General features: G+C 51.6%; 1 protein-coding gene across 3 annotated transcripts in view; it reads left to right on the top strand.

Moving 5' to 3' along the window:
* The first annotated feature begins 4,915 nt into the window (after window positions 1–4,915).
* Ptprg (protein tyrosine phosphatase, receptor type, G) overlaps window positions 4,916–13,267 on the top strand; it is a 684,041-nt gene continuing 675,689 nt past the window's right edge. For 2 of the 3 annotated variants that reach the window (XM_013010503.1, XM_013010504.1), the window contains exon 1: window positions 5,164–5,430. In XM_013010503.1, the coding sequence (XP_012865957.1) occupies window positions 5,346–5,430 (85 nt within the window). In that variant the 5' untranslated portion in view covers window positions 5,164–5,345. Of the gene's footprint in view, window positions 5,431–13,267 lie in introns of all 3 variants that reach the window. The other variant, XM_013010502.1, reaches the window with a different exon arrangement.

Raw genomic sequence — 13,267 nt, 5'->3', positions numbered from 1 at the left:
AGAGGCCCTGAGTTCAAGCCCAAGGTCTAGCACAAAAACAAAACAAAACAAAACAAAAACAACACCCAACAGCTCGGCGCTGGTGGCTCACGCCTGTAATCCTAGCTACTCAGGAGGCTGAGATCTGAGGGTAGTGGTTCAAAGCCAGCCCAAGCAGAAAAGTCTGTGAGATTCTTAGGTTCAACTAACTACTAGAAAACCAGAAGTGGTGCTGTGGCTCAAAGTGGTAGAGCACTAGCCTTGAGCAAAAGAGGTCAAGGGCAGTGCCCAGGCCCATGATGGGGAAAAAAAAAAGACGATATTTTATCTGTCCTTATCGTGGTTACATTTCAGAGCTTCAGCTTCAACTGAAAAAGCATCAACTCAAAGAGACATAAGTCACAAGAGGAAGTTGTTAGTTCAAGGAATTGACAAGTCTAGAGATAGGCCCAGCCAATCTTATTAACTTATAAGATTAACTTGTATTTATTAATCAATTAATTTCACTTATTCCACTTGAAGACATTGGGTTTCTTGTCCTCTTCTCACCTCCTCTCACGTTCTGCATCCCTCAATGTGTCTGTTTCATCCTCAGACAGGCTCATGAAAGATGGGGCCCTCTTATCAGTTCAAGTCTGGCAAAATGAAGGGGAAACTTGGCCCTCATTGGACCAATTGAACACATGACCATGGTCAAGGTGGGCCACATGTTCATGCTGAGCTGGAGGAATAGAAGGTAGAGGCAGGGGGAGGAAGGCAGGGGCTTCATCACAACCAGGCAGGGTGTTTCAAACAAAGGAAAACTAGCAGAAAGGAAAGCTGAGCAGGTGGAAAATAACAGATGTTCACTCTCTATCACATTGCTGGGTGAACAGATAACAGTAATAGCTTACATTTATTAAATGCTTATTAGGTACTTGGCACTGTTCTAAGTACCTTATGTATATTAATTCCTTCAGTGCCTCTCAGTTGAAGAGTAAATGCAGTTATCTCCTCACTTTACAAATGAGGAAACTGAGGCATACAGTGGCTATGGTGCCCGTGATAATGCATCTGCAAGCAATATCAGAACCTACTAAACGTGCTTCAGAGCTAATGCCTTTAATCACTAGTCAGTGTAGATGGTGACTTGTGATCTCTGTGTGTGTGTGTGTGGTTAACTTTGCAATAAGGGGCAAGCTATCAGCATTTGGTAGGAACCATAATTTTCAATCTGGATTTTGGGTTGATATTTTCTGGAGATATTGGGCAGGTCTGGGTGAGAGGTAGTCACAGGACCAAGGGGAAAACAAGCAATACTGTGCATTATGCTTATGATATTTCTGACTTATAATGAGTTTATCAGGCTGTAACCACATTGTAGTATCAAGGGACATCTGAACTCTAAACAGGCCGTCTCCTCTTATGCTAGGCTGAATCCAAATATAATCACTGAGATTGGCATTCTAAATATATAATTCCCTCTTCCTGAGAGCCAGTAGGACTTGCAAATGTGGTCACTCCCTTGGTGAGGTTAAACTGTGGCATAGAAGTAGTGGCACAGTCATTCTCAAGAGACCATGGGAGAGGGTTCTCCTGTTGGTTTTGATGAAGTAAAATGCCATCATGTGAGAGAGCCGTGAGGCTTGGACCTCTAGCTGAGGCCAGAAAGAATGAAAACCAGGATCTCAGTGTTACAGCCACAAGAAGCTGAAACCTGCCAATATCCGGAATGAGCTTGAAAGGGGACTTCAACTTCCAGAGGAGAAGGCCTTGATTTCAGCTGCAAACAAAGGATGCAGCAATACTGTGCTTGAACCCAGGACCTCCAGAACTGTGATGTGCACCTGTGAGGGTGATGAGTAGCTAACAGCAGTAGACTTCTCATCTCCCACCAAGGGACAGGCCCCTCCTTCGCATCCCCAGGACCAGCTCTCTCCATGCTACCTGGGAGGGGCCATGTGCTGTAACCACCAGGTGAAGACATGGACTGGTCATTTTTGAGCCACCAGTACTTGAAACAGTATCAGCTATGTATGCTCTGCAAGTCTTGTAAAATGAGGATGAAATTGCATTGTGTAGTATGCCTATAAAACATCTTCCTTCCTTCTTTCTTTCCCCTACCCACTCCACCCTCTTTCCTTTTCTCCCTTCTTTCTTCTTCTTCTCCCCCCTCCTCCTTTTTGCTAGTCCTGGGGCTTGAATTCAAGGCCTGGGCACTTTCCCTGAACTTATTTTGATCAATAGAGCTCTACCACTTGAGCCATGGCTCCTCCTTCAGCTTTTTGGGGGTTTATTGGAGATGAGGTTCGTGGATTTTCCTGCCAGGACTGGCTTGAACTTCAATCCCCAGATCTTAGCCTCTTTAGTGGCTAGGATTTTTTTTTTTTAATAGGAATTGATAGAGGCTGGGTTTGTGTTTCCAAGACCAGTTTGGGGTAAACTTCAGCCTAAGACCCCAGAACATCTACTAGATGTTTCACATCTAATGGATGTGAAATATTAGCATGGGGCCCTTGATCCACGAGGAATGGTCATTCAACTCTCCAGACATGTTACATTTTCTTATAGAAGCTGCCTTGATTTCCACTTACCCATTCCTGTGTCTTCTGAAACGACTTGACTTGATAGCTTTGAAGGCAAGCAGGCTGCAGCACACAGTATGCTTAGCATACCTACTAAGTGCTCAATACATGTGTTGACTCAGCAAAGGGTTCGCACAAAGAATTCAATTCAGCTGTCCCTAGTAGACAGTAAGCACTAGGGCAACTTTTACCTAGTCTGTTTTACAGATGAGAAACTCGAAGATGACGCTCAGGTTTCACAGATTTCCCTCTCCACCAGCCACCCCCTCCCCCTCGTATTTTATCAACCGGCCTCTAAGAAGGCAGTCCGGTATGTTGGCATCACTCACCGATCTCAATTTCTGACAAAGGAACATCCTCCCCCCACCCCAAACCCCACTTCCAAGAACAAGTGGTCCCCACGAACACTCAGGAGGGAGTCAGCGCTTCCAACAAAACCAGGAAGACCTCCAATTCCAAAGCAAACAAAAGTAGCTTCATTCTCCACCCAAGGGAAGGTGGTCACTAGACTCTGCTAAAGATAGAGGCTTGGACCCTCCCCGGGAACTTCCTGGCTTTTATTACTTTGTCACCCCACCCCCTCCCTCCCTACGTTAAGTTTTCAAAGCCCTTTCTTTGGAAATATGGGTGTGAAACTGCTTCCTAATCACGTTTTGCGGGAAAAGTTCTGCGAACATCTGTGTATTATTGGAAAACCTGGAATCCGGTTGGGTGGTTCCAGTGGGTGTGGGACCCCGCCCTGGTGAGATCAAACCGCAGGCACACGTTTAAAAACGCGTCGTGATCGCTTTTTTTTTTAAACAGAGGCAGAAAAATTAGGCGAAAATTACAAATGGCTAATTACCTTGGCTTAATTACACAGGTAATCAAAAGCCCGCCTCCCCGCCCCCACCCCCTTTAGCACAAAAGTAAGAGGGGAAAAATGGGAACGCTTAGAAGTCTCCACGATAAAGATCTTCCTTCTCAGCGAGAGCCTAGGACAAAACTCACTACAAGCCCAGCCCTCCCCCCAGCCCCCTGCCCCACCCTCGCCCCCCAGGCCTCCTAGGAGACTTAGGGAACTAGTAGTTCCCTCCCGGGGCAGCTTGGCTTTCACCCCGTGGGGTAAGAGCACTTCCTGCGCCGAGCGCCAGACCAGGCCCGGGTGCAGCCACCGTCTCCAAAAGGAATCGCGAATTGGTTAAACTCCGCCACGGATCCCTCACTGCTGGGGTGGGACTTGGGCTGGAATTTTGCAAGCTTGGGGATCAATATATCATCTTCCCCTTCTCTCATCTCCTCAGTGGTGGACTCCGCCAATGGAAGCGCGAAAGGGTGTGGGGGGGAGGAAGAGAAAGAAATTCCACGCAACCTGAGTGCAAAGGTCGCTGGGCTTTGTTCCCAAGTCCGAGAATGCGCCGGGCAGGGGGCGCGGGGCTGTGCGCCCCTCCGCGGCAATGCTCAGGCGGTCAGACCGATCAGGAAGTCTCCTCGCTCTAAAAAGACAGCTGGCCACTACCTCCCTCCTCTCCTCCCCCTCCCCCCGCCCAGGATTCAGGCCAGGCCATTCCCCCCCCTCCCCGCCCCCCCAAGTCCCGGATCCGTGAGCGACGCCGACAGGCGATTCCGCCAAACCCGCGGAGAGCGCAGCGTCTTTTAAGAGCTCGCACGACGGGAATCTGGCAAAGACGTGCCGGCCCCAGAAGGCAGTCGCCCCCCCCTCGCTCTCCAAAATCTGACCTGAGTCACTCCAGGGGCATCCAACGGCACCAGCAGAGCCCCAAACTCCAAAGGCCCGCCTTGGATGGCAGAGTAGTGCGACCCACTCCCCCTTCCCACCCCCACCCTCACCCTCCCCCCTCCGAGACCCGAGCGGAGCGTGGCCGCTTTAAGAGCGAGGAGCGCGCGCTCCCGCCACTGGCCGCCCCGGGCCGCGCGCCCCCAGCTCGCGCGCCCCCGTCGCCGCGCGTCCCCAGCTCGCTCGCTCGCTCGCTCGCCCGCTCGCTCGCCGGCTTTAAAGTCTCTGCCAGGATCCATGCTCACATGTTACTTCCTGTATGGAGGCATGGCCAGTTTCCAGCCCCGCGCTCCCGGTTTCTCCTCAGCCTGCGCCGGAGCCACAACTTTCGGGAGCATGGACTGAAGGCGCCCTCGCCTCAGCGCCCCTCTGAGAGCCTTTGTGTTTTCCTCGGTTTCCTCCGGCCGTTTCTCTGCGGTGGGGGGGCGCTTTCCGCGGCCCCCGTCTCTGCCCTCCCCTTCCCCGCTGGCAAACATGCCTCCTTCCTTCCCGGGGCCCTGGAAGGAGCTGCCCGCCTGAAGCCCGGAGACGCCGCGCCGCGCCGCGCCGCGCTCAGCCCCGCCGTCGCCCGCCGGCTCTCCGGCTGCGCTGCCGACTCAAGTTGGGGGATCGTCGGCTGCTAGCCGCCGCCTGCTAGCCGGTCCCTGCCGGCTCCGGGGCCGCGGGCACCGCCGCCGCCTGCTCGTCCTGCCCGCTCGGCTCGCCTGTGTTGGAACGGAAAGCAAGCCCTTCTCCGCCGCGAGGACCGGCCCCCCCAGCGTGGCCGGGCATCCCCGGCCACTTTTTCCTGGTCGAAGCTTTTTCCGGGAGGGGCGCTCGGCCGGCTTCCCGGGTTCCAGCGGGACTCTCGCCGCCGGGCGTGGGGGGGTGGGGAGGGAGGCCCCCCGTGCCCCCGGCGAGCAGGGGGTGGCGGAAAGCGCCCGGGCTGCGCGGAGCCTGTCGCACGGAAGCAAGAACTTATTCAACAAGTTTACCTCCCCCCCACACACCCCCTGCGTTCCTCTTTTCGATGTGCGTTTTCGGACATGCGGAGGTTACTGGAACCGTGTTGGTGGATTTTGTTCCTGAAAATCACCAGTTCTGTGCTCCATTATGTCGTGTGCTTCCCGGGTGAGTGCTTGCCGCTTGAGGGGACCCGGCTCCGGCCCGCGCGCGCGCGCGGGTGCGCGGGGTAGGGCAGAGTTTGTGGCTGGGGCGCGGAGCGTGGGCGCCAATCTTAGGGACCCCGGAGAGGGTGAAGGGGAGGGTCAAGGCGGGGTGGTGGTGGTGGGGGGCGAGAAGGGAAAGATCTGCTTCACTGCCTCTGGCAATATTTAGGGAGGCTGGTTGGTTTGGGGGGGGGAGAGTGGAAGCCAGGAAGGGCTGGCCGGGAAAGGGGGAAAGAGGGTTGGGTATTCCAGGGGTCTGCTACCACTGTGGGTTGGGGAGCTCTGGGGGCATTGGAGGCGGGAGGTAATGGGATTTGCCTTGCTAATCCGGCACCGATTGTGAGGGCTAGAGTTGTGGAGTGACTGGGGAGCTTGGATCCTTGGAGAGGATGCTTGTGTGTGTGTGTGTGTGTGTGTGTGTAGCGAGGTGGTGAGGTGTTGATGGTGGGGTCCCGGGGGTGGTCCCCTTGCTCTGGTAGGGATAGAAGGAGCTCTTGGCAGGCGGGGGGGGGGTGCTTTGCTTTGCAGCTCTCCGACAGACCCTTTGGGAAGGCTGGTGTTCGGGGATGGAAGCAGGAGGCTGGCCGCAGAGGATCGGGATGTGGGGAGCAGCTGGCATTCTGGTCTCGGGGAGGGGGTGGCGGGGGTGCCTCCTCCCACACCAGCTCAGGGCTGGGGGACCAGCTTCGCCTGGGTGCCAGGCTCCCGGGGCTGGGCTGGGGGTGGTGGGTCGCCTCCCTCAGCTCTCGGCCTCCTCTCTCCTCCTCTCTTGCTTGGTGGGGCTGCGGGGGTCGGGTCGGTGACTAGGTTTGTGGTTCGCGCCGGGGCGGATTCTCATTTTTATTTGAACCTCTCCTGTCTCCCGCGCCCTGCCTACCTTCATCTTTGCCCTTTTGCAGACTGTTCGCAGCTGACAGACCTAGACCGGTTCCTTTCTGATCAGGTTAAGACAGGAGCAATATTGGCCATGGACGACTGTAATAAATCACGGCACGTAACGGTGTTGTAGCTCGGCGACCCTCCACTTCCCAGCCGGCAGCCGGCACACCCTCCCACCCCGACCCCCGCGAGGGCAGAGGCCGGCCGAGCCTCGCTCGCTCTCGCCTAGTGCGGGGCTCCGCGGGGAGGGCTTCCCCCCCCCCCCCCACAACTCCCTCGAAGCTGTTCAGCCCCCTTCCCCGGGGATGGAGGCCACATTCTCTGCCCTAGCTTAGGGAAAAGGGTGGAAAAATGGGGGTGCCTTTCTTCCCTGACTCCTAGGAGGACAGGAGAATCCCCTGTTTTGGGTCCCCCCCCCCCGCTTTCTCATTCACCACTTCTTGGATACTTGCAGGTGAGGGTTATCGGAATCTGGGGGGGGGGGAAGGAACGTTTCCCCGATGTTTCTTCTTTCCCTGATTCACCGCCGCCTGCCCCCCCCCCCCGCCCTCGGGCCGCCAGGGCGCGGGGATTTGGTGCAGCGGTTCCCCAGCCTGGTCGTGCGCCTGGGCGCGCGGTGCTGGCGCCCTTGCAACCCTCTCAGGAGCTGGTTCCTGGGGAAGGAGGAATGGAGGAGGGGGGGGTTTGAGACTGTCCATAAGAGCCCTCTTCTCCGTTTCGAGGGTGATCTGGGGGGACACAGGTCTTTTCCTGGGCACCCCTCTTTTCTCTCTGCGCATCCTCCGGTGCCCAGCACGGCGCCGACGTCTCTGGTCAGCGTCCTGAAACCCAGCTCCCCGGACCCGAGCGAGGAGGACGTGTCCACACTTCTTCCCAGGAGGCCTGGGGTTGGCCCACCCAGGGTTCCGGCTTCCGTGGGATCATCGGGGTGGAGAGGCATCTCCCCTGAAAAACAGCTACCCCTCTCCCCGATCCAGACCACCGTTAAGGATTTGCACCACCGCCCCCATCCCACCGGCTAGGCTCCCATCTTGGCTTCGGAGTGGCCTGCTGTGTGTCCAGGTGCACCCCGGGCCTTTGTGAGGGTCACTGTTTTAACCGGGGCCGTGGGAGGTGGCGAAGGGCAATCTTGCGAAACACTTCATTTCCAATTTCCAAGGCTGGCCGCCTTCCTGGGGATGCGTACAGTTGCCAGCCGTGATGTTCTTTTCCCTGGTGTCTGAGAAAGCTTGAGATAAAACAAGAAAAGGAAAAGGAAATGGGATGGGTAAGGTTGGGACGCGGTTTCTCGCTCTCCTTTTCCTTACCTGCCACGCTGCAAGCCAGAGCTCCCCCGAGAGCCTGGGGACATGGGGCAGAAGGGACAGCGAATGGACGGAGGCCCCCGGGAAGACGGGGTTGGGAGTGTGGAAGGGAAGGAGCAGGGTTTCATCGTCAGTTTTGGCGGCAGGCGAAGTTAACCACGTCGCACACAGCCTTGGGAGGTTCGGGCTTTCGGTTTTCCGAGGTTGCTGTGACGCGGCTGGACCTCAGGGGGCGCCCCGAGCCACTCGTCAAGCTCTGGCCACCTCCTCTCTACGGAGGAGGGAGAGAGGAGAGAGAGAGAGAGGAGAGAGAGAGCACAGGTTCAGAGATGGGCGGGAGGGGGCAAGGGGGCGCAGCATCCATCTCCACCCAGTGAAGAGACGATGCTCACGGCTCTGGCGCTGCTGGTCGGCTGGAAATTGGAAGGGGGGGGTGGCTGGAGTTCGTGTTGGGACCCCTCACACACACACACACACACACACACACACACACACACACACACACACACACCACATCACTTGGGAAGCTTTCACAGATTCAAAATGAGGGATTAAAAAAAATTCTCATTTTGGATTAGGGGGGCCCTCCTTTGTGTGCTCTTCACCCCAAAGCTCGTGTTACTTTGGTTACTCAGAATAACCCCACTTTCTCAGTTGTATTTTAGTTTCCACTTTCTGTTGTAGACCACAGGGTCTCCCTCATCTGGGGAGGGCACGGGGAAACATCTAGCAGAAGTCTCCTTCTCCCCCCTCCCCCCCCTCGTGAATCAGAAACAGCAATTTGTTTGTTTGGTGCCGGTACTGAGGTTTAAACTCAGGGCTAGGGCGCTACTACTTGAGCGACAGCTCCAGTTCTGACTTCTTGGTGGTTAATTGTAGATGGGTCTCCCCACTTTCCTATCCAGGATCCTCACAATCACACCCTCCTGAGTAGCTAGGATTCAAGACATGAACCACTGCCACTCACAGCTGAGTTTTTCAGTTTTACAACAGCAGTTCAGCTGAGGTGAGATCACATGTTATTTATATATTTATTTATTTATGTATTTATTTATTGCCAGTATGGAGGCTTGAATCAAAGCAGAGTGGTTGTCAAACATGATAGTGACCACCTTTCTTTCTTATTAAAGATGTTCTTAAAAAGTTGTTGTTAATAATATACACGGACAGAAGAATATAAGGGACCCCTCCATGTTTCCCACTCAGCTCCAGACTCAGTTTATTTTCATCCGTGTCCCCCTCTCTTCCCAGCATCCTCAACAAATGTAATTTTAAAGCAAAATTCATTTTAATATTTAGTCTGTAGCTCCAGTCTTTGGGAAACCAGTGGCCTCTTACAGGATGTAAAAATACGTTACTCAAAAAGGGTGTTATCTATTTTAAAATTCTCTAGCTATTCAGAAATTTTAAGTAAAAAGAAAGTATCGCTTTTCTTTCGGCCCTCAAGAGTGAAACTTCTTTGGTTCTGAAGTTTTGTGTGGCAATTTGATTCCTTCTAGGCTTCGGCAGTAGGAAGCTGTGTTGTACCTTGGATGGACAGAGAATCCTGACTCTCCTAAGCAGGCTTTTTCCATATTTGCCTGTGCATGGCTTTTATTCCGATGAGCATCTCTCAAGACTTTCTTAGGGAAAGGTAGAGGTAATATTTGCAAGTCTACAGTCTAATTCTCAGAAGTGTGATGAGAAATCATAACAGTTTGCCTCCCTCCCACCCCCATCCCTAGGGTGTCTGGTTTTGAAAAGATTTTTTCCTAGCTTCTACACTGGGTCCCTTTGATTAGGGTTATGGAATTAAAACCTTTGATGTGCCTGTTTCCTTATAGATTGGAGTGGATGAAGTTAGGACTTGAATATAAGGCATAACAGGATCAATGCATAGTGAGGAAGAAGGGTCCTAGGAAAGCTGTAATGCCTAAACACTGCAGTCTTCCCCCCTTCCCCCAATACAGCTTGAGCAAGTCCCTGTTTTCCCTGACTACAAGATTATATTGTTGTTTACATGAAGTTCTCCAGGGAAATGCTGACGACTTAATGCTATGAAACCAAGCAAAAAACCTTTTAGATTTACGTTTCTCTTTTTCTCAAAACATTCCTCAGTTAACAGAATATCCATGCACCAATTGCAAGGGACTTTCCTGTTCATATCAGACCATTTCAAATGCTCCTGCATAATCATGATTAGGGAAGCCCTTTTCCCTCATTTCTCCCTCCCTTTAACCTCCGTTTTTCCTGGCATCTGAACCAAAGGAACAATCTAGGCACCTTGGTCTTGCCTAGGTGAGGAAGGTCTATAGTACTGCTAATGGGTAGTTGATTTAACATTTCTCTTTACCCATGAAAGATGGTGGTGACTTGAGATGGGGTTTCAACTATGCTCTTTGCTGCAGGCCAGCTCTGTACTCTGTGTCACCCAGGCTAGCTTTGTACTCAGTGTGAGGCTGGCTGGCATTTTCCATCTTTGCCTTCACATTCACGGTGATTGGATGACTGGTGTGTGCATGCCCGGCTTGGTAGTGGTAATCTTCAACCAGGTCTTCCTGGTTTAAGATGAAACTCAGCTTTTCCACCCACAGCTTGTGGGACAGTGCGATGCCAGTTCTAGGTAGGATGAAGATGATTTCGTGTGCATTTGGAATAGGGAGATGAAAAAAAATAGCAATTGCACTTTCATCTCTGGTGCTCATCTCTCTTGTGGCCACACGTGGTAATCTAAAGCTTATGGGGGAAAATGAGCGCACCTAAGGTTGTACCCTGAAGTACCTGATGCTGGCCAGTATCTCTGGAGATACTCACATCATAAGTGGAGAGATCACCTGGAAATGACAAGTCATCTGCACCAGCACAGGGTATTTGGCTGTGCCTAGTCAGAAGTAAAAGACTTTGCAGAAGTAGTTCTATAAACGAACCCAAGGATGTCTGTAAACTCTCCCCTCCCCCTTAGGTGTCCTGTGTGGATCTGGGTCAGGCCAGTCACCACTGATTGATGCAGGAGAGGCAGTGGCTCAGAGAAGTGCAAAACCTGTGAGAAAGAACTTGCTCCCAGCAGGCTGTGAGAGCTGGGATTGGAATTTGGCCACAGTTAGTGTCCCAGAACCAGGTGGCCGAGGCTCACATCAGGCTGAGGTTGGCCATGCATGCTTTAGACCCTAAGAAAATATTTGCAAGAGGATTAAAACATTAGGTAACTTCCAGTTCCCCCTCTGAGGAACGGGAGTTAACCATCTTGACTGCAGGGAGAAAGAAAAAAATCCTAAAAAACAAACAAGACAATCCTGGGGCTCTGGCAATGTTCTGTGCACTCTGGAAATCAAGTGCCCACCTGTAACAAAGGATTGTCTTGTTACTGACTTGGTTTGACTTATTTTTGGTGAATAGAGGACTATCTTAGTCTTGCAACCTTTTCTGCCTGGGCTGGCACTGAACCTTCATCTTCCATGGTTCAGTCTCCTGAGTAGCTAGGATTATAGATGAGCCATCTGTACCCAGCTTCATTGGTAAATGTTAAAATATTTTTACAGTTTTTTTTTGGGGGGGGCTGGATAGAAGAATGAGTGTTCATCAGATGTGCTCAGGTTTTCTTTTCTTTCTTTTTTTTGGTTGGTTGTGGGGCTTGAACTCTGGGCCTGGGCGCTGTCCCTGAGCTCTTCAGCTGAAGGCGAATACTCTATCTTGAGCCACAGTGCCACTTTCCGTTTTCTAGTGGTTAATTGGAGATAAGATTCTCACGGAGTTTTCCACCCAGGCTGGCTTTGAACCATGATCCTCATTCTCAGCCTCCTGAGTAGCTGGGATGACAGGCGTGAACTCAGTTTTTCTTTTGAAGCCCCCTAACTGTACTAGATGGTATTGCTGTTGTCTTAGTGTTAGGAAGTGGGTAGGAGGCAGCTGGCACATTGAGAACTTGGGTAACCTATGCAAGTTGGATGTATTGTTTGGTCAGCATATATAGCAAGGAGAGACTGTTCAGAAGCCTATCACTTCTTAACACTTTTATTTCATCCCACCCCCCGCCCCCAACCAGGTTGCTATTGAGAATTGTAAGAGAATATAGCGAAGCAAGAATTTGGTCCCTGGAACCAGGCTGTTGCTATTGCTAGCTGTGTTACCTTAGACAAGTTATTTAACCTCCCTGTGCCTATGCTTTTCTGGGCTTGTGTTGTTATTTACTCCTTAGGTCTTTATGAGGCTCAAATGAGTGTGCGTGTCTGGACTTAGCACAGTGTAGTGAAGGGTAAGTCTCAAGAATGGAGTTTTAATGGGAAGCCAGCAGTGGTCTGCTTAAAATTATCACCAGTGTGACTCTTGAACAAGCTTACATCCCCTGACTCTGTATTTTCACAAATTCAGACCTACATACAGAGCATGTCAAGGAGAGCGTAAATCCTATTCCTAGTTATGGCCCTCACTGTTTTTTTTTGTCAGTCCTGGGGCTTGAACTCAGGGCCTGGGCACTGTCTCTGAGCTGTTTTTGCTTAAGGCTTGCGCTCTACTATTGGAACCACAATGCCACTTCTGGCTTTTTCTGCTTATGAGGTACTGAGAAATCCAACCCAGGGCTTCATGCATGCTGGACAAGCACTCTGCCACTAAGACACATTCCCAGCCTGGCCCTTACTTTTGTTGCAGAAATTGGGAAGATGGTTTTCTGGCCCAACAACAAAATGTGATTTTGAACTACCCCGTTTTAGCTGTTTTGGGGAGTAGCAAAGTGACACAGTTGGCTGCTGAAATCTAGCAACTGAAACATAAGAAATAGAAGCACAGTTCATGGATATGTAATATACTTCTATGGAAGAAAATAGGACAACCGATCTTATTTTTGGGTCTGTGATACTATCTTTCTAAAGAGCAGAGGGAAGCGGGGTGTTGTATGATGCCATGGATACACTTTTGAGGAATTTGGATCAGCTACGATATGAATCAAAGAGCTGTCTGAGTTTTAGCATGGTGGCCACATACATTTTGTAGTGCACTTGAAATCAGATGATGAATTGATTTGGAATTCTCTGGATGTGGCGTATGCCTGTAATCCTAGCTACTCCGGAAGCTGAGATCTTGAGGATCAAGGTTTGAAGCCAGAAGTGAAGCTGTGGTTCAAGTGATCCTTTGAGTGAAAAATCCAGGGGACAGTGCCCAGACCCTGAATTCAAGGCTAAGTACTGGTACATGTACACATATACACACACACACACACACACACACACACACACACGGGACAGTGCCCAGACCCTGAATTCAAGGCTAAGTACTGGCACATGTACACACACACACACACACACAACAGTGCCCAGGCCCTGAATTCAAGGCTAAATATTGGCACATGTACACACACACACACACACACACACACACACAGTGCCCAGACCTTGAATTCAAGGCTAAGTACTGGCACATGTACACACACACACACACACACACACACAGTGCCCAGACCCTGAATTCAAGGCTAAGTATTGGCACATGTACACATACACACACACATACACACACACAGTGCCCAGACCCTGAATTCAAGGCTAAGTACTGGCACATGTACACACACACACACACATACACATACACACACACACACACACACACACACACACACGGGACAGTGCCCAGACCCTGAATTCA

Source organism: Dipodomys ordii, unplaced genomic scaffold (genome assembly GCF_000151885.1).
Source record: "Dipodomys ordii isolate 6190 unplaced genomic scaffold, Dord_2.0 Scaffold12, whole genome shotgun sequence".
Lineage (NCBI taxonomy): Eukaryota > Metazoa > Chordata > Mammalia > Rodentia > Heteromyidae > Dipodomys > Dipodomys ordii.
The sequence above is the reverse complement of the archived record's forward strand: the minus strand, read 5'-3'. Positions and strand labels throughout refer to the sequence as shown.